At 38.3% G+C, this 18,687-nt stretch overlaps 1 protein-coding gene across 14 annotated transcripts in view; it reads left to right on the forward strand.

The window, feature by feature from the left end:
• Nucleotides 1-18,394, forward strand: part of CPLANE1 (ciliogenesis and planar polarity effector 1) — a 107,753-nt gene extending 89,359 nt beyond the window's left edge. For 11 of the 14 annotated variants that reach the window (XM_043488609.1, XM_043488608.1, XM_043488617.1 and 8 more), the window contains 6 exons: nucleotides 675-733; nucleotides 1,270-1,437; nucleotides 2,477-2,604; nucleotides 9,350-9,439; nucleotides 17,192-17,364; nucleotides 17,884-18,394. In XM_043488609.1, the coding sequence (XP_043344544.1) occupies nucleotides 675-733; nucleotides 1,270-1,437; nucleotides 2,477-2,604; nucleotides 9,350-9,439; nucleotides 17,192-17,364; nucleotides 17,884-18,057 (792 nt within the window). In that variant the 3' untranslated portion in view covers nucleotides 18,058-18,394. Of the gene's footprint in view, nucleotides 1-674; nucleotides 734-1,269; nucleotides 1,438-2,476; nucleotides 2,605-9,349; nucleotides 9,440-17,191; nucleotides 17,365-17,883 lie in introns of those variants that run through there. The other 3 variants (XM_043488616.1, XM_043488619.1, XM_043488620.1) reach the window with 2 other exon arrangements.
• Nucleotides 18,395-18,687: the final 293 nt, after the last annotated feature.

The following is an 18,687-nucleotide window of genomic DNA, read 5'->3' on the forward strand; positions in this document are numbered from 1 at the left end:
TACTATATAGGACCTTGAGAAAGTGAATTCACTTCTCTGTGTACGTTTTTATATAAACAGTCATCCCTGTGAAAGGATTTACCCTCATTATTACTTCAACAGTAACTCTTAGTGTTTTGGAATAAAACATATTTACAGCTGATGTTGGCCAGTTTACCTTGTATTGCATGCATTTTGAAGCGTTTACAAGTCACAATAAACCTACTGTAGTAAGTTTCTGGTAAACATTTTAAAACATTAAAATAATGGTTTTGAATGTCTCACCCATTTCTGCTTTTATCAACCAAGCTCTTGGTGAGATTAATCACAAGACAGAGTACAAAATATAGGTGTCTCCATCCTTAAATGTTCCTATTTTCCATTTTAAGTTGCAGCTGATAAGGATCTCTCCTTTTGAGAAAATATATGAATTTAGCTGCTAAAATAGATTTTGTACTCTATTTATTAAATTGGATTTGATTTTAATTACATGATGTGTTAACATTTTCATGTTTTGGGCTGAAGTAGAAAGCTTCATCAAATATGACAATGTTTTATACTGTTCCTAAATAGCAAAATTATATTTTAGCTTCCTATTAAAATTTATTAGTGGGATTTTCATGTTTTCCATGGATTGTAATGGTTTAATTATTTGAACTGAATGGTAATGAACTAACTGGTTATTTCTTGTGCAGTTTTATATGACTTCAAGGGAAATCAGGCTGAGACAAAAGATGAAGCATGAAAAAGACAGGTGAGTTTGGTAGTTAAACGCTGATCATTCTCTCACTCACTCGAGACCATAGATAATGCCTTAGGCATACTAGTTTTCACAGTAGTCCCTTTTTGTTGATAAATAGAAAAGTATGGGAGATAACTGCAGGGAAAATAATTAATCCTTTTTAGGAATTTGCTTTCAAATATTGTTTATTCAATTCAATTTTTATAACATTTCTTTCTTTTTTTTTTTTTATTAGTTGGAGGCTAATTACTTCACAACATTTCAGTGGGTTTTGTCATACATTGACATGAATCAGCCATGGAGTTACATGTATTCCCCATCCCAATCCCCCCTCCCACCTCCCTCTCCACCCGATCCCTCTGGGTCTTCCCAGTGCACCAGGCCCGAGCACTTGTCTCATGCATCCCACCTGGTCTGACATTTGAATTTGCATTGAACTTCATTGAAGAAAATCAGTACTAGGTGGTCTTCAAACACTGTGTTCCCTCTAGAAATATGAAGTGAAAGGGACTCTCTTACTAAATGGTATTTAATTTTTTATTTTAAAGATTGCTACTCTCTGACCACTATAGTCGTCGACTCTCACAAGCATACACTCTGATGAATGAACTGTTATCTGAATCAGTACAACTTCCAGCAGCTGCTCAGAAACCATTGCCTAACAAACCCAGAAAAGCTCCAATTCCCAGAAGGCAACGCTCCCCTTCTCCAAGAGGGTAAGACGAGGGTTGGCATGTCATTTGGCGAGATAACGCCAGGCGTGATAAGTGTGGAGCATCATTGTGACTCAGGTTCAGCGTGCTTGCTCTGAAATATGGTAATAACGTGAAGGGGGAAACAGTGCCATCATTAGTTTTCATTAGTTTATAGAATCACCAAGGAAAAGGACAAAAATGGCATTAAATATCTAATTAAGACATAACAAAGCATTTCTGAATGCCTAATATTTTTATATCCATTCAATGCTGTTTTCTTCCTTTCTGTAGTTTTTGTGACTGTTCCTTCTGCAGTTTGCCTCCTAGCTGTTCTCCCTGTTTCTCCAGTTGGTTCCGCTCTTGTAGAAAAAGATGGTCCTCATCAGCTTACTGCTTCTTCTGCTGTCCCCTCCCAATTATTGCTGATTCAGTTGTAGACACTATCATGTTTCTTAAATTAATGATCTGCACACAGTTTGGATATGAGTTCAGTAGGCAAGGATTAATTAAACATGGATGCTAAAGAAAAGGACCCTAGAGTAAAGTTTTTCATACGGCAGTCAGACACAAAATTTGTTAGTGACACAGAAGGAGGAAATGAATTAGCAGTTTAATGTTAAAAATTACCACCTTTGACAAAATAACTGACTAGATTTGTAAACATGATCTCTTAAGAACCTAGAGGAAATGCTACCCAACACGAACCTAGATACAATCATATTACTTGTGTGTAATTTGAGGTGTAATCAAAATAGCAGTGATTGTCTTTGAATATTTCTTTGAATAATGCACACTATTTAATACATAAATAACTGGCAAATGTATACAGCTTTTGAAATGATTAGAGAGATAATAAAAACCAATTTCTTTGGGGAAAAAAATGAGTAAACTTTGAGGTATAAGCAGAGTTACTATACACTAAATGACCACTGAGGTACAGAATAAGCCCAGTCAAATGAATGTATTAATCTGAGCTGGAATTTGGATTTTTGAAATATAATCAGTGAAATATATCACTGATAGAAGATTCTAGAATATAATTATGTGATTTCTACTTCAGAGAGAATCGACATGGTCACAATTTTCCAATATACAGACCTGGAAAAGTCAGACATACATCCACCAAACCAAATTATACCCAAAAAGGGAGACCTTTTGGGCAATCTCAAGGCTCACCTTGGCCACGTGGTAAGATTGAGATCTTTCTTTTATCTTGTGTAATTTGGACCAATTCTTTCTTGGTTCTGGAGTTGTGTTTTCATTAGTGAAAGTTTTAAATCTCAGTTAAAAGCAGTTCCCATTTCAACAGAATGCAAGAGATTGATGAAGATTTAGCTGTACTGGAATTTTGTTCTATTACTTTGAAATGAGAAGACCCTAGGAATCTTCTTAAACTAATGGCCTTTAATTCTGTCTGATATGACTTATTTGGGAATTAGTTTCTTTGATGTGTCTGGTTAAAGATGTAGGCATTTTTACAATCAACTTCTAATAGATTACAGGATGGATATATCATAGAGGAGGAATAGAAGAGGCTCAGATTGAAATAATATGTTTTTACCATTTTTGAATATTCTTTTCCATATCTGAACATACAATATCTGTTATTCATTTATTGATGGGCTTCCCTGGTAGCTCAGCTGGTAAAGAATCTGCCTGCAATGCAGGAGACCTGGGTTCAATCCCTGGGTTGGTAAGATGCCCTGGAGAAGGGAAAGACTACCCACTCCAGTGTCCTGGCCTGAACTAGCCTTCCTTTAATTAATTTTGCCATATTTGGGTTTTTGTTACTAAAGTAAAACATGTATTTGTTTAAAAATGTATAATCATAGCTAATATGTAGTATAAATATATACAGCTAAGACTGTATAATAATTAGTGAGCCAGGTTCTGTTTAATTATTAGAATTACAACTCTGTTAGAAAGGTAGTACTATGTTCCCATTTTAAGCATCAGAAAGCTAAGGCAGAGAAAGTTGAAATAACTCCCAAAGATCAGATATCTAGGAAGTGGTAGAGTCTATATTCAAACCCAGTCAGGGCAGAGTCTAGAGCCACCACATCTAAAACGTGACCTTTAGTATACTGCCTCAGTTGAGAAAATTGGAGTTTCCATAAATCACAATCCTTTAGATCAAACTTTATAATTTTGTTAACTCTTGATTTTGGTTGACAGATTACAATAAGAATACTCTGTTCTTTTTAAAACTAGAGTTTAAAAAAAAAAACACTAGAATTTCAAAATAGTGACCTTTAAAAACTTTTTTTTTAATTTTATACCTTATACATTTACAAAAATTAAATACCAAAATTGGAGACGATTTTATTTTATTTTATTTTTTAAAAACATTTATTTTTATTTATTTGGCTGCATAGAGTCTTAGTTGTGGCATGTGGGATCTAGTTCCCTAACCAGGGATCGAACCCAGCCCCCCTGTATCAGGAGCACAGAGTCTTAGCCGCTGGACCACAAGGGAATTCCCTGGAGACGATTTTAAACTTGAATCATGGTTTCTTAATGTCATATGGAAAAGTTTTGAATTATGTGGAAATATGTCTTTTTTCTTGGACCTGTCCAGTGTTAGGCTTGTATTGTTACCTTGCACTTGACTGGGCTGATACCTTGGCCCCCTTTGGACCCATTATCTGCCTCCTCTCGCTGAGCTATGCTTGATGAGGTGTTCCTGCTGCTGAGGCACGAAGAAGTCCTCAGTAACCCCCAGCCTGTGCAGATAAGTCCAGACCCTCTCCCTAGCCTGCAAGGTGTCTTCCCCTTCGGCTTCCTTAGTCTCCTTTCTCCATAAAATCCAGATAACCCATGATACTTGCAGGCTTGTTTTCCAAACACATGCTGTGTGCTCCCATTCCAACACGGAAATTTCCCCTTACTACTGTAATGATACCCTTCCAGTTTCTTGGAAGACGTCCCTAATTTCAGTTATTTAGCTGTTCTAACCTGATGTAATGATTTTAACATCTATGTTTTCATTTTTATTTTTTTTATTTTTATTTTTTTTATGTTTTCATTTTTAAATTGGCTAATACTTAATTTGCACGGTGGTGTGAATAGTAGAGAAAAACAGTAGTAGCATTGGTGGGGACTTCCCAAAGGTGGCTCAGGGGTAAGGAGTCTGCCTGCCAGTGCAGGAGATGTGGGTTTCATCCCTGGATCGGGAAGATCCCCTGAAGGAGGAAATGGCAGCCCACTCCAGTATTCTTGCTGGGATGATCCCATGGACAGAGGAGCCTGGTGGGCTGTAGTCTGTGTGGTCACAAAGAATTGGATGTGACTGAGCGACTGAGCACGCAGTAGTGCTGGTAACAAATCAAGTTTTCTATTTGTTCTCTGAATCCTCAGTCCAATGTTTCTGCCCCGTGTGAGGCACCGCTGCAACAGGCCTTGTGTCCTGGTTATGCATGAAGTTGGTTTTATCCCATTAGAGACTAAATGTTTTGAGGGTAGCAAGACTCTCTTCATCTTGTGGTGGTGGTGGTGTTCAGTTGCCAAGTCATGTCCTACTCTTTGCGAACCCATTGACTGCTACACGCCAGGCTTCCCTGTCCTTCACTATCTCCTGGAGTTTTCTCAAACTCATGTCCATTTTGTCAATGATGCCATCCCACCATCTCATCCTCAGGCACCGCCTTCTCCTGCTGCCCTCAGTCTTTCCCAGCATCAGGGTGTTTTCCAGTGAGTCATCTCTTCGCATCAGGTAGCTACAGTATTGGAGCTTTAGCATCAGTCTTTCCAATGAATATTCAAGGTTGATTTTCTTTAGGATTGATGGGTTTGATCTCCTTGCTGTACAAGGGACTCTCAAGAGCCTTCTTCAGCACCACAGTTCAAAAGCATCAATTCTTTGGCACTCAGTCTTCTTTATGATCTCTCATATCCATACATGACTACTGGAAAAACCATAGCTTTGACTGTATGGACCTTTGTTGGCAAAGTGATGTCCTTGCTTTTCAATATGCTATCTAGGTTGGTCATAGTTTTCCTTACAAGGAGCAAGCATCTTTTAATTTCATGACTGCAGTCACTGTCTGCAGTGATTTGGGAGCCCAAGAAAATAAAATCTGTCACCGTTTCCACTTTTTATCAATCTGTCTGCAATGAAGTGATGGGACCGGATGCCAAGATCTTCATTTTTTGAATATTGAGTTTTAAGCCAACTTTTCAACTTTTTCACTCTGCTCTTTTACCTTCATCAAGAGACTCTTTAGTTTCTTTCCCTTTCTGCCACTAGTGTTGTATCATCTGCATATCTGAGGTTACTGATACTTCTCCTTGCCATCTTGATTCCAGCTTCTGCTTCATCCAACCCAGCATTTTGCATGAGGTACTCTTCATAGGAGTTAAATAAGCAGGGTGACAATATACAGCCTTGACGTATTCCTTTCCTAATTTTGAACCAGTTCATTGTTCCATGTCCAGTTCTAACTGTTGCTTCTTGACCTGCATACAGGTTTCTGAGGATGCAGGTAAGGTGGTCTGGTATTCCCATCTCTTGAAGAATTTTCCACAGTTTGCTCTGATCCACAGTCAAAAGCTTTAGCATAATTGAATAATTAGATAAATGGGGGAAAGGGCTATCTAGTTTTTTGCCTAAAAATAGCTTATTTATAAGCTAATTATTGTTCAGGTATATTAATGGGCAGATACTATAGTATTTATACAGTATCATAGAACAGTATATGACGAGCTCTTATCCGAGGACCTGTCACTTAGCTTCCCTGGATCTCTAAAGTTAAGGTGGTAGAGGCAGCTTGAGGGACTGTGAATACAATGACCTTCCAACTGCCTCTGCCACACCCAGAACCAGCTGTTGCCCTGACAGCATTCAGAGGCAATGGGAGAAACCCAGCCAGTGAGACAGTCAACTTGACCCCACTGGGGCAAGTTTAGTCATTGTACAGATGAGAAGTTTGGATCCATCAAGATTTAACAATTCTCTGAAGTTCTTCTGTAAAAGAAGTTTTCCTGAAAATACTTGTGAGTTTGACTATATATGTTGCTATCTGTCTTGTATAAAGCAGTATACTTTTTTTTTTTTTTTGGCTATTTTATTCAGCCCTGTGTGCAAACTGTTAAAGTTAAGGGTCTTTTTCTCCCCCTTGTTTTATGGTTAATTCTATCAAAAACAATATATAGAGACTATATAAGTAGCTGAGAGGCATTATAGGCATAAATAATAGGTCTAGCCTTTGAAATCGTCCAGGTTCATAGCCCAGCTCCCTTGCTTACTTGTGTCCTCAGATATGTTTTTTTTTTTCTCAATTATTTTTATTAGTTGGAGGCTAATTACTTTACAGTATTGTAGTGGTTTTTGCCATACATTGACATGAATCAGCCATGGATTTACATGTGTTCCCCATCCTGAACCCCCCCTCCCACCTCCCTCCCCATCCCATCCCTCTGGGTCATCCCAGTGCACCAGCCCCGAGTACTTGTCTCATGCACCAGATATGTTTTTAAAAATCTACCTCATAGAGTTGTTGAGGATTATAAGTAAAATATTTTCTTTTTTTTTTTTAACATGGTAAATAACTTAGAGAATTTATTTGCAAAGTAGGAAATAAAAAGCATGATTTGAACATTTATTTAGAATATGAACAAAACTAAAAAGTTAAACTACAGAAAAGAAGGTAGACAGTACTTAAGTTAGCTTAATGTCCAATTAATACAACAAGCAAAACCCAAGTTTCCTTCATGCAAATGACACTTAAGGAAAAGAAAAAGGGAATGTTTATAGAACAGATCACAACAAATATTTTAAAAACTTACATAAGAAACTGTACATAAATGAAAAAATAAATTAGATGATTTACAAGAAATGTTTTATAGGTTACAATAGGCTATAACTTAGTTTATTATGAATAAAATTTGTAGCACATCATACATTTTTACATCACAGGTTCAGTGTTAGAGTAATTTCAACATAACAGAGGTTAGACTTGGCAAGAACAATGCAATAGACAGAATAAGGCAACTGAAATGGAAATGGCTTGTATAAGTAAAATTAAACATATTCTAGGTATGATTTGACTCTATAAGTGGACAGAATTAAGACAAATGCCACATTCGTCTGCTGATGGACATCTGGGTTGCTTCCATGCCCTGGCTGTTGTAGGCGGTGCTGCGATGAACACTGGGGTACACGTCAGACACACATAAATTTTCAGTGATTCCCACTTCCAAAAAGTTTAAATGCATTATCTGTCTTGTGTCTTGTGTCTTCTGTGGGTGTGGGCTCATAACTTGGCATTGTATAAGAAGTAGCACCAGGCACTGATCTAACTTCTTTGAATGTTATTTTGTGAAATGAGGGTTTGATTTATTAACACTGGGGAATGACTGGATGATCATCAGGATCCTGAGAAAGATAGTTAGTTGCTCCATTCATGGAAGCATTTGAGATGACAGCATTTGAGATTGTTTAGCTATGTGGTGTCATGTTTTATAAAGTTCATTTTATTTGTATATGTTCAGAGATACTAGCTTTTGGATTCTCACCGATAGAATGGTATTAGTTATTCTCTTATAATATGTTTTGTTATTGCCTGTGATGGCCAAGTAATAGATATACCTTAATGTACTATCAAGGGTTTATATATATATATATTTATATATATATAAACGTGTGTGTATGTGTATGTGCTTTAATCTGTAAAGCTATCTGGGATTTTATTGTGCTATAACTTCAAAATTATATGGGCATTATTAGAACTTTTATATTGTAGAAAAAGAAACATACCACTAAATTTATGGATGTTTGAATGTTAGATACATTTGGAATTTTCTTTAGTAATCCTTTTCTTTAGTGTCAACCCCATGAACTATAGTCCACTAGGCTCCTCTTTGTCCATGGGATTCATACTGGAGTGGGTTGTTATTCCCTTTCCCAGAGGATCTTCCCAACCCAGGGATCAAACCCAAGTCTCCTGCATTGTAGGCAGATTCTTTACCATCTGAGCCACCAGATTTTTCATCATTGTGAGTAGATACAGATGTGGGATAAACCCCTCCTAGAATTATTTATTGCTTTTATCAAACACAGTTCATAGTGGGATTTATAAAACACAATGTTAATTACCTGTGAGTTGAAATATCATGGATTATAGTTATCTACATCAACTATGATAAAGACCTAAAATACCTTTATCTTTTGGATTACCTGAGAATAATCTGACTGGACATGTATCTGATGTTTCCAGCTAAATAAATGTAGCAGTGAGTAGATTTTGGGACTTTAGGTACTACAGTTGGTACTGAATGATGTGTTTGAGAGGAAGTCAATTTTTTTTCCCTTAAGAAAACCCCGTAAGTCTTAACATTCTGGCTCTTTCTGTAAGTAAAATATTTTCAATAACATATACAGTAAAGGGTTGCTACCAATCCTGGAATTTAAGAAACCTTAATTGATCATTCTCTTGGCACTTTGCCTAGGTGTTTCACTGGGAATAGGCATATATGCCTGGATTTTCCAGTTGCCAGAGATGTTGAGGCACATGTGCCAGATGAGAAAGGTCTGTGGTTGTCCTATAGAGATACCAAGCCTCAGTAGATTTCCCCTTCCTTCAGCTGCACTTTGGTTTTGCTTTCTTGGTTCAAATCAACCATCTTTTACTGAGCTCAATTGCTTCAGTCATGTCCAGCTCTTTTCAACCCCATGAGCTGTAGCCTACCAGGCTCCTCTATCCATGAGATCCATGAGATTTTTCAGGCAAGAATACTGGAGTGGGTTGCCATGCCCTCCTCCAGGGGATCTTCCCTTTCTAGGGATTGAACCCATGTCTCCTGCATTGCAGGTCGATTTTTTACTGCTGAGCCATTGGGCCTCTACTAATCAGATTTCTGTCCTCAATGAATTTACAACTTGAAAGATGAAAAATCACACATATGGAAAGTTAAAGAAGTTTTCCTGTCTTTGTAGAAACTGCTACTTTTACCATACGGAGAAAAGCTGGTGCAGCCAAAATGGCAGTTAGAAAGGTTGCACAATCTCCAGTTATCATCCAAAAAGGTATGTGATAAAGGAGAGATAGTTCTGGAGCTTAATACTAAAAATTTTTAAATCATAAATCACTCTTAGAAATGTCAAATACAGATTTTAGTATGAAGAGTGTGGCTGGATGGTGGTAATGGGCTTAATAAGCATACTGCTCAACCTATAAACAAGTAGTCAGGAAGGTGCTGTGATCACATAGCCATGGAGCACACAGACCCATAAGTGTGGCCAAATTAGCTCTCCTCTGATCAGCTAGAGAGAAGGAAATTATAACTCATTATCTCAGTTCCTGACATCTCCCCCAGCCCATCCCTCAACTGCTGTTACTTTTCACAATTTAAAAACATAGTTTCACATTCATCCTGCTCTTAACTCTCAGGTTGTTAATGCCAGGTTGATAGGGCAACTCTTATCCCCATCTTACAGCTGAGCAAACTAAGGCAGAGAAGTTAAGTGGCCTCCTCACATCCCCTAGAACAATAGAAAGAACAGCTATAGACTGAAAGTAAGGGGATGGAAAAAGATATTCCTTGTAAATGGAAATCAAAAGAAAGATGGAGTAGAAATACTCATATCAGACAAAATAGACTTTATAAAGAATATTAGAAGAGAGAAGAACACTACATAATAATCCAAGATAAGATATAACAATTGCAAATATATGTGCACCCAACATAGGAGCACCTCAATAAATAAGGCAAATACTAACAGCAGTAAAAGGAGAAATTGACAATAACACAATAATAGTGGGGGATTTTAACACCCCACTTTCATCAGTGGATAGATCATCCAGACAGAAAATCAATCAAGAATCGCAGTTCTTAAATGACACATTAGATCAGATGGACTTAACTAATATTTATAGAGCATCCCATCCAAAAGCAGCAGAATACACATTCTTCTCAAGTGCACATGGAATATTCTCCAGGATTGATCACATGCTGGGCTGCAAAGCAAGCTTTCATAAACTTAAGAAAATTGAAATTCTATCAAGCATCTTTTCTGACCACAGCACTATGAGATTAGAAATCAACTACAAGGAAAAAAAAACTGGAAAAAACATAAATATGTGGAAGCTAAACAATATGCTACTAAACAACCAATGGGTCACTAAAGAAACCAAGAAATAGAGAAAAATGACAATGAAAGCAAGGTGATCCAAACCTATGGGACACAGTTCTAAGAGGGAAGTTTATAGCAATACAATCTTATCTTAGGAAATAAGAAAAACTTCAAATAACAATCTAACCTTACAACTAAAGCAACTACAGATAGAAGAACAAACAAAATCTGAAGTTAGTGGAATGAAAGAAATCATAAAGATCAGAGCAGAAAGAAATAAAAGAGATGAAGGAAACAGTTGAAAAAGATCAATGAAACTAGAAGCTGGTTCTTTGAAAAGATAAACAAAAGTGATAAACTTTTAGCCAGACTCATCAAGAAAAAAATGGAGTGGGCTTAAATCAATAAAATTTGAAATGAAAAAGGAGAAGTTACAATGGACACCACAGAAATACAAAGGATCATAAGAGACTACCACAAGCAACTATATGCCAATAAAATGGACAGCCTAGAAGAAATGGACACATTCTTAGAAAGGTACAATCTCTGAAGACTAAATCAGGAAATAGAAAGTGTGAACAAACCAATCACAAGTACTGAATTGAAACTGATTTTAAAACTTCCAACAAACTAAAGTCCAGGACCAGATAGCTTCACAGGTGAATTGTATCAAACAATTAGAGAAGAGTTAACAAACCTGTCCTTCTGAAACTATTCCAAAAGATTGCCATGGAAAGAATACTCCCAAACTCATTCTGTGAGGCCACCATCACCCTGATACCAAAACGAGGCAAAGATGGCACACAAAAAAAGAAAATGACAGGTCAGTATCACCAATGAACATAGATGCAAAAATACTCAACAAGATACTAGCAAAGCAAATCCAGCAATACATTAAAAGGATCATATACCATGATCAAGTGGGATTTATCCCAGGAATGCAAGGATTTTTCATGCCTAGAGAAGTTCCTTTAGGATTTGTTGTAAAACTGGTTTAATGGTGCTGAATTCTCTTAACTTCTGCTTGTCTGGAAAGCTTTTGATTTCTCCCATCAAATCTGATCGAGAATCTTGCTGGGTAGAGTGTTCTTGGTTGAAGATTCTTCCCTTTCATCACTTGAAATATATCATGCCATTCCCTTCTGGCTTGTAGAGGTTCTGTTGAGAAATCAGCTGATAGTCTTGTGGGATTTCTATTGTAAGTTGTCTTTTTTTTCCCTTCTTGCTTTTAAATTTTTATCTTTGTTTTTAATTTTTGTCGGTTTGATGACTACATGTCTCAGTGTGTTCTCCCTGAGTTTATCCTGCCTGGAACCGTTTGCCTCCTGTACTTGGTTGACTATTTCCTTTCACATGTTAGAGATGTTTTCAGCTATTATCTCTTCAAATATTTTCTCAGGTCCTTTCTCTCTTCTCCTTCTGGGACCCTTATGATGCAAATATTGGTGTGTTTAATGTTGTCCCAGAGGGCTCTTAGGCTGTCTTCGTTTATTTTCATTCTTTTTTCTATATCCTGTTTCGCAGCAGTGATTTCCACCATTCTGTCTTTCATGTCACTTACCTGTTCTTCTGCCTCAGTTATTCTGCTATTGATTCCTTCTCGTCTACTGTTCATTACTGTTCATTTCTGTTCATTCTTCTAAGCCTTTGGTAAACATTTCTTGCATCTTCTCCATTCTTTTTCCAAGACCCTAGATCATCTTCACTATCATTATTCTACATTGTTTTTCTGGAAGGTTGTCTATCTCCACTTAATTTAGTTGTTTTTCTGGGGAATTTACCCCGTTCCTTCATCTGGAACATAATCCTATTTCTTTTCATTTTGGTTAGCTTTCTGTGATTGTAGTTTTTGTTTTGGAGGCTATAGTTCTTGTTTCTTCTGTCTGCCCTCTGGTGAATGAGGATAAGAGGCCTATGCCAGCTTCTGGATGGGAAGGACTGGCTGTGGGGAAAATGGGGGTCTTGCTCTGGTGGGCAGGGTTGTGCTCAGTAAAATTTTAATGCAAGTGTCTGCTGATGGGTGAGGCTGTGCTCCCTCCCCGTTAATTGTTTGGCCTGAGGAGGCCCAGTCCTGGAGTCTCCTGGCTTTATGTTATGGTAGGGCTTATGGTGACCTCCAAGAGGACTTATGCCAAGACACATATCCCAGGGCTGCTGCTGCCAATGCCCTGGTCCCCACAGTGGGCCACTGCTGACCCATGCCTCTGCAGGGGACCGTTAGACACTCGTAGGCAAGTTTGTCTCCTGTGGGGTCACTGGGTCCTGGTGCACACAAGGTTTTGTTGGTGCCCTCAAGAGTGGACTCTCTTTCCCACAGTCCTGTGGGAGTCCTTTAATGAAATCCCATTGGCCTTCAGATGCCCTGGGGATTCCCAGTCCCTTTGCCAGATCCCCAGGCTGGGAAGCGTGATGTGGGGCCTAGAACCTTCACAACAGTGTGAGAACTTCTTTGGTATCATTGTTATCCAGTGAGTGGGTTGCCCACCCCACAGGTCTGGGATTTGATTTTGTCATGATTGTGCCCCTCCTACCATCTTGTTGTGGCTTCTCCTTTGTCCTTGGATATTGGGTATCTTCTTTTGGTGGGTTCTGGTGTCCTCTGGTTGATGGTTGTTCAACAGTTGTGATTTTGGTGCTCTCTCAGAAGATGATGAGCCCATGTCCTGCTCTACCATCTTAAATCAGTCTCTGCAAGGATTTTTCAGTATCTGCAAATCAGTGTGATACATCAAGTTGAAGAATAAAAGCCATATGATCATCTTAATAGATGTAGAAAAAGCTTTTGATAAAATTCAGCACCATTTATGATAAACACTCTCCAAAAGTGTGCATTGTGGGAACATGACAGTGTCAGTTGCTCAGTTGTGTCCAGCTCTTTGCAACCCTATGGACTATAGCCTGCCAGGCTTCTCCATCCATGGAATTCTCCTGGCAAGAATACTGGAGTGTGTAGCCATTCCCTTCTCCACAGGATCGTCCCAAATCAGGGATCAAACCTGGGTCTCCTGCATTGCAGGCAGATTCTTTACCATCTGAGCTACCAGGGAGTAAAGGCCATATATGACAAACCCATAGCTAACATCACACTAAATGGTGAAAAGCTGAAAGCATTCTTTCTAAGATCAGGAACAAGACAGGGATGCACACTCTTGTCACTTTTATTCAAGATAGATTTGGAAGTCCTAGCCACAGCAATCAGAGAAAAGGAACCCAAAATTGGAAAAGAGATAAAACTGTCACTGTTGCAGAGGTAAAACTGTTATATGATACCAGACATAGAAAATCCTAAAATGCTACCAGAAAACTACTAGAGCCCATCAATGAATTTGATAATGTTGCATGATACAAAATTAATACACAGAAATCTCTTGTATTCCTATCTACTAACAATGAAAGATCAGAAAGCAAATCAAGGAAACAATCCAGTTTACCATAGCATAAAAAAGGATAAAAATACCTAGAAATAAATGTACCTAAGGAGGCCTCCTGAGAAACCTGTATGCAGGACAAGGAACAACAGTTGGAATTGGACTTAGAACAACAGACTGGTTCAAAATTGGGAAAGGAGTACGTCAAGGCTGTATATTTTTACCCTACTTATTTAACTTATATACAGAGTACATCATGTGAAATGTTGAGCTGGATGACTCACAAACTGGAGTCAAGATTGCTAGGAGGAATATCAACCACCTCTTATATGCAGATGATACTACCCTAATGGCAGAAAATGAAGAGGAACTGAAGAGCCTCTTGATGAAGGTGAAAAAGGAGTGAAAAAGCTGGCTTAAAACTTAACATACCCATCATTTCATGGCAAATAGATAGGGAAATAGTGGCAGATTTTATTTTCTTGGGCTCCAAAATCACTGCAGATGGTGACTGCAACCATGAAATTAAAAGATGCTTGCTCCTTGGAAGGAAAGCTATGACAAACCTAGGCAGCATTTTGAAAAGCAAAGACATCACTTTGCCAACAAAGATCCACATAGTCGAAGCCATGGTTTTTCCAGTAGTCATGTATGGATGTGACACTTGGACTATAAAGAAGGCTGAGTGCTTAAGAATTGATGCTTTTGAACTGTGATGCTGGAGAAAACTCTAGAATCCCGTGGACAGCAAGGAGATCAAACCAGTCAATCCTAAAAGAAATCGACCCTGAATTTTCATTGAAAGGATTGGTTAAGCTGAAACTCCTGTACTTTGACCATCTGATGCAAAGAGTTGACTCTTTGGAAAAGACCCTGATTCTGGGAAAGATTGAAGGCAGGAGGAGAAGGGGATGACAGAGGAAGAGATGGTTGACATCATCAACTCAAACTTGAGTTTGAGCAAACTTCAAGAAATAGGATAGGGAAGCCTGGCGTCTTGCAGTCCATGTGGTTGCAAAGAGTCAGACCTGACTTAGTGACTGAACAACAACAAAAGGAGGCAAACGCCTGAACACTAGAAGATGCTGAGGAAAGAAATTGAAGATGATGGAAATAGATGGAAAGATATACTATATTCTTGAATTGGAAGAATCAATATTGTCAAAATGACTTTACTGCCTCAGGCAGTCTATAGATTCAGTGCAAGCCCTATCAAATTACCAATAGTATTTTTCACACAACTAGAACCAAAAAAAAGTTTTAATTTGTGTGGAAACACAAAAAACCCTTAATGGCCAAAGTAAATCTGAGAAAGAAAAAACAGAGCTGGAGTAAGCAGGCTCCTTGACTTCAGACTATACTACAAAGCTGCAGTCATCAAAACAGCATGGTACCGGCACAGAAACGGAAACATAGATCAGTGGAACAGGATAGACAGTCCAGAGATAAAACTATGCTCCTCTTGTTGGTTAATCTGTGGCAGAGGAGTCAAGACTATACAATAGAGAAAATACAGTCTCTTCAATAAATGGTGCTGGGAAAACTGGAAAGCTAAATATATAAAAATGAAATTAGAACATTCTTTAACACCATACATAAAAGTAAACACAAATGGATTAAAGACCTAAATGTAAGACTGAATACTATAAGACTCCTAGGTGAGAACTTAGGCAGAACACTTTTTACAATCACAGCAATATCATTTTCTATCCATTTCCTACTAGAGTCATGGAAATAAACAAATGGGACCTAGTTAAACTCAAAAGCTTTACACAGTAAAGGGAGCCGTAAACAAAATGAAAAGACAACCCATGGAACAGGAGAAAATACTTGCAAACAATAGGATTGACAGGGAGTTAAGTTCCAAATATACAAACAGCTCACATAGCTCAATTTCAAATAAACAACCCAATCAAAAAATGGGCAGAAGACCTAAACAGACATTTCTCCAAAGAAGACATACAGATGGCCAATAGACACATGCAAATATGCTTGGACTTACCTGGTGGTCCAGTGGTGGGAACTCTCCACTTCCAATGCAGGGGGAGTGGTTCGATACCTGGTCAGGGAACTATGATCCCACATGCTGCATGGCTCTACCAAAAAAAAAGAAAGAAAATTTTAAAAAAAAGTGAAAAGATGCTCAATATCACTAATTATTAGAAAAATGCAAGTCAAAGCTACAATGATTTGTAGCTAGCAGAATGGCCATTGTCAAAAGAGTCTACAAACAGTAAATGCTGGGAGAGTTTGTGGGGGAAAGGGAATTCTTCTACACTTTTGGTTGGAGTGTAAATTGTACAGCCACTATGGAGAACAGTGTGGAAGTTCCTTAAAAAACTAAAAATAGAGCCACCATATGATTGAGTGATCCCACTCCTGGGCATGTATGTGGAGAAGACCATGGTTCAAAAGGATACATTCACCCCAGTGTTCACTGCAGTGCTGTTTACAATAGCCAGGATATGGAAGCAACCCAAATGTACATCACAGAGGAAAGGATAATGAAGATGTGGTACATATATATACAATGAAATATTACTTACCATTAAAAAGAATGAAACATCATTTGCAACAACATGGATAGATGAAATCATACTGAGCAAAGTATGTTAGAGAAAGACACATACCATATGATAGCACTTAAATGTGAAATCTAAAGTAAATTACACAAATGAACTTATTTACAAAACAGACTCACAGACTTAGAGTATGAACTTATGGTCCCCGGGGGAGCAAATGGTGGGAAGGAATAGGAGTCTGGGGTAGACATGTACACACTTGCTATATATTTAAAATAGATAACCAGCAAGGTCCTACTGTATAGCACAAGAATTTCTGCTCAGTGTTATTAAGCTAAATGAAAAAAGAACTTGAAAAAGAGGAGATACATGTATATGTACAACTAAATTACTTTGCTATACACCTGAAAACTAACACAGTATTGTTAATAAAACATTGTTAATTGCTAATCAAATATTGTTAATCAACCTGGAGAAGGAAATGGCAACCCATTCCAGTACTCTTGAATAGAAAATCCCATGGACAGAGGCGCCTGGTAGTCCATGCGGTCGCGAAGAGTCAGATATGACTGAGCGATTTCACTTTTCTTTCCTAATCAACCATACTTGAATGTGTTAAAGAGTTGGCCAGAATTCAGTTTCCTTCTCTCACACCAACAGAACAGGAATTGCTGGAACTCTAAAGCCAACCAGACCTTGTGATTCCAATATAAAATGAGATTGGCTGCCTTGGATTTGACAGTAAAAGTCACAATAAGGAACAGACTTACCAACAAATCAGTCCTAAAGTATGCTTTGTTCTTTTCCCTGGAAAGGCCCCAATGCTCCCTGTCGGCAGTGTACAAAAACTCACAGAAGCGCTGGGCTTGCACCTCAAACCAAGGAGGTGTGTATAGAGTATGAGAGAGAAGAGACTGTGGTGAGCCCGTGGTTGGTACCTTCAGACATCCGTGCAATTCTCCACGAGAGTCACAGTTCCCTGCTACAGGTATGCATTATTCCAGGTTTCAGTTTGCCCTAGTGATTATTTGTGTTGTTAAGGGTTTTTTTCTTTGCGTATTTACTTATTTGTGTGTATGGGATGTAGACATACTTAAGGGTTGTTAGGTCAGTTTGAAGTAGTGATTCAAAGCATCTACACTTTTGGCTGAATACTCCAGCATTTGTCTTTCAGAATTTTCCTTGACTGCGTATTTTCTTTTTAATAACAAAAAAACACAACCCAAACAAAACACAACAAAAATGTAAGAACAGAATATTGTACTATAGGTGCGACAGTCCATTCTCTCTACTCTTCAGGCCTGGTACCAGCATCTCGTTGTGTCAGGTGATGTTCATTCATCCCATCGCCAGTCCAGATGTGCTGGGCAACGACAGCCCTAGTTCCCTTCGTATTTCCGTCGCTCTTTGGTGGATGAGCAGCTCTAGGGTCTTTGGAAAACTTAGCTCATGTGCCATTTATTTTTTTTCTCAGGACCACAATTTACTGTCTTTCTCAATTTGATAGGACTCTTCACCAACTGAAGAAAAGTCAGAGGCTCCTTTTGGGGTTGGTGGCATGGAGAGTTTGTCTGAGAGCACAGGCAGCATCCTCAGCAAGCTTGACTGGGATGCTGTTGAAGACATGGTGGCCGGCGTGGAGGACAAGAGCCTCTCTGTCCACTGGGCCCTGGACCTGTAAGACCTGAACGTCACTCTGCTTCCACATGAAGGCCAGCAACTCAGTGATGAAGTTTAGCAAGACTTTGTGGGTTTAAGGGAAAGAAGCACTGAAGGAAGCAATGTGAATTTACCACCTGTAAGCACCTTATTACTTGTATTAGACATTTAAGAGGCAAAATAAACATTTCTCAGTTATTTTGCCTTCAAGGGAAAAGGGTTAACTATAGTCATATGTTTTTGCATTTGACTTATTATCTTTAGGTATAATTTTTTAAATGATGAAATAAACAGTACCTTTCAAGCCAAACTTATATCATATTTGAGCTACTTTCAATAAAAATCTATCTTGCATCTTCCTTTACCTCCTGAGTTTTGAGAAACAACCTTATGTGGGTAAGTCTGATAAAAAAAAATAAATTCTTTCACTGAGGTGAAGAAGATCACTCTCTCACCTGAGACACTCTATAATGAACTCCATTTTTAAAACATATCCTAAAATTGTATAGGACTTGGCCTAGGAGTAAAAAGCAACTAACCACCTTCCACCAATTCTGAACTTCTAAATAAACCATGTTTCATGTCATCCAGATCGTCTGTCCTCTGTCCTCAGCTGAAAAAGACTTGGAGGGAGAAAAGGAGATGGATGATT

Source organism: Cervus canadensis, chromosome 16 (assembly GCF_019320065.1).
Source record: "Cervus canadensis isolate Bull #8, Minnesota chromosome 16, ASM1932006v1, whole genome shotgun sequence".
In the NCBI taxonomy this organism is placed as follows: domain Eukaryota; kingdom Metazoa; phylum Chordata; class Mammalia; order Artiodactyla; family Cervidae; genus Cervus; species Cervus canadensis.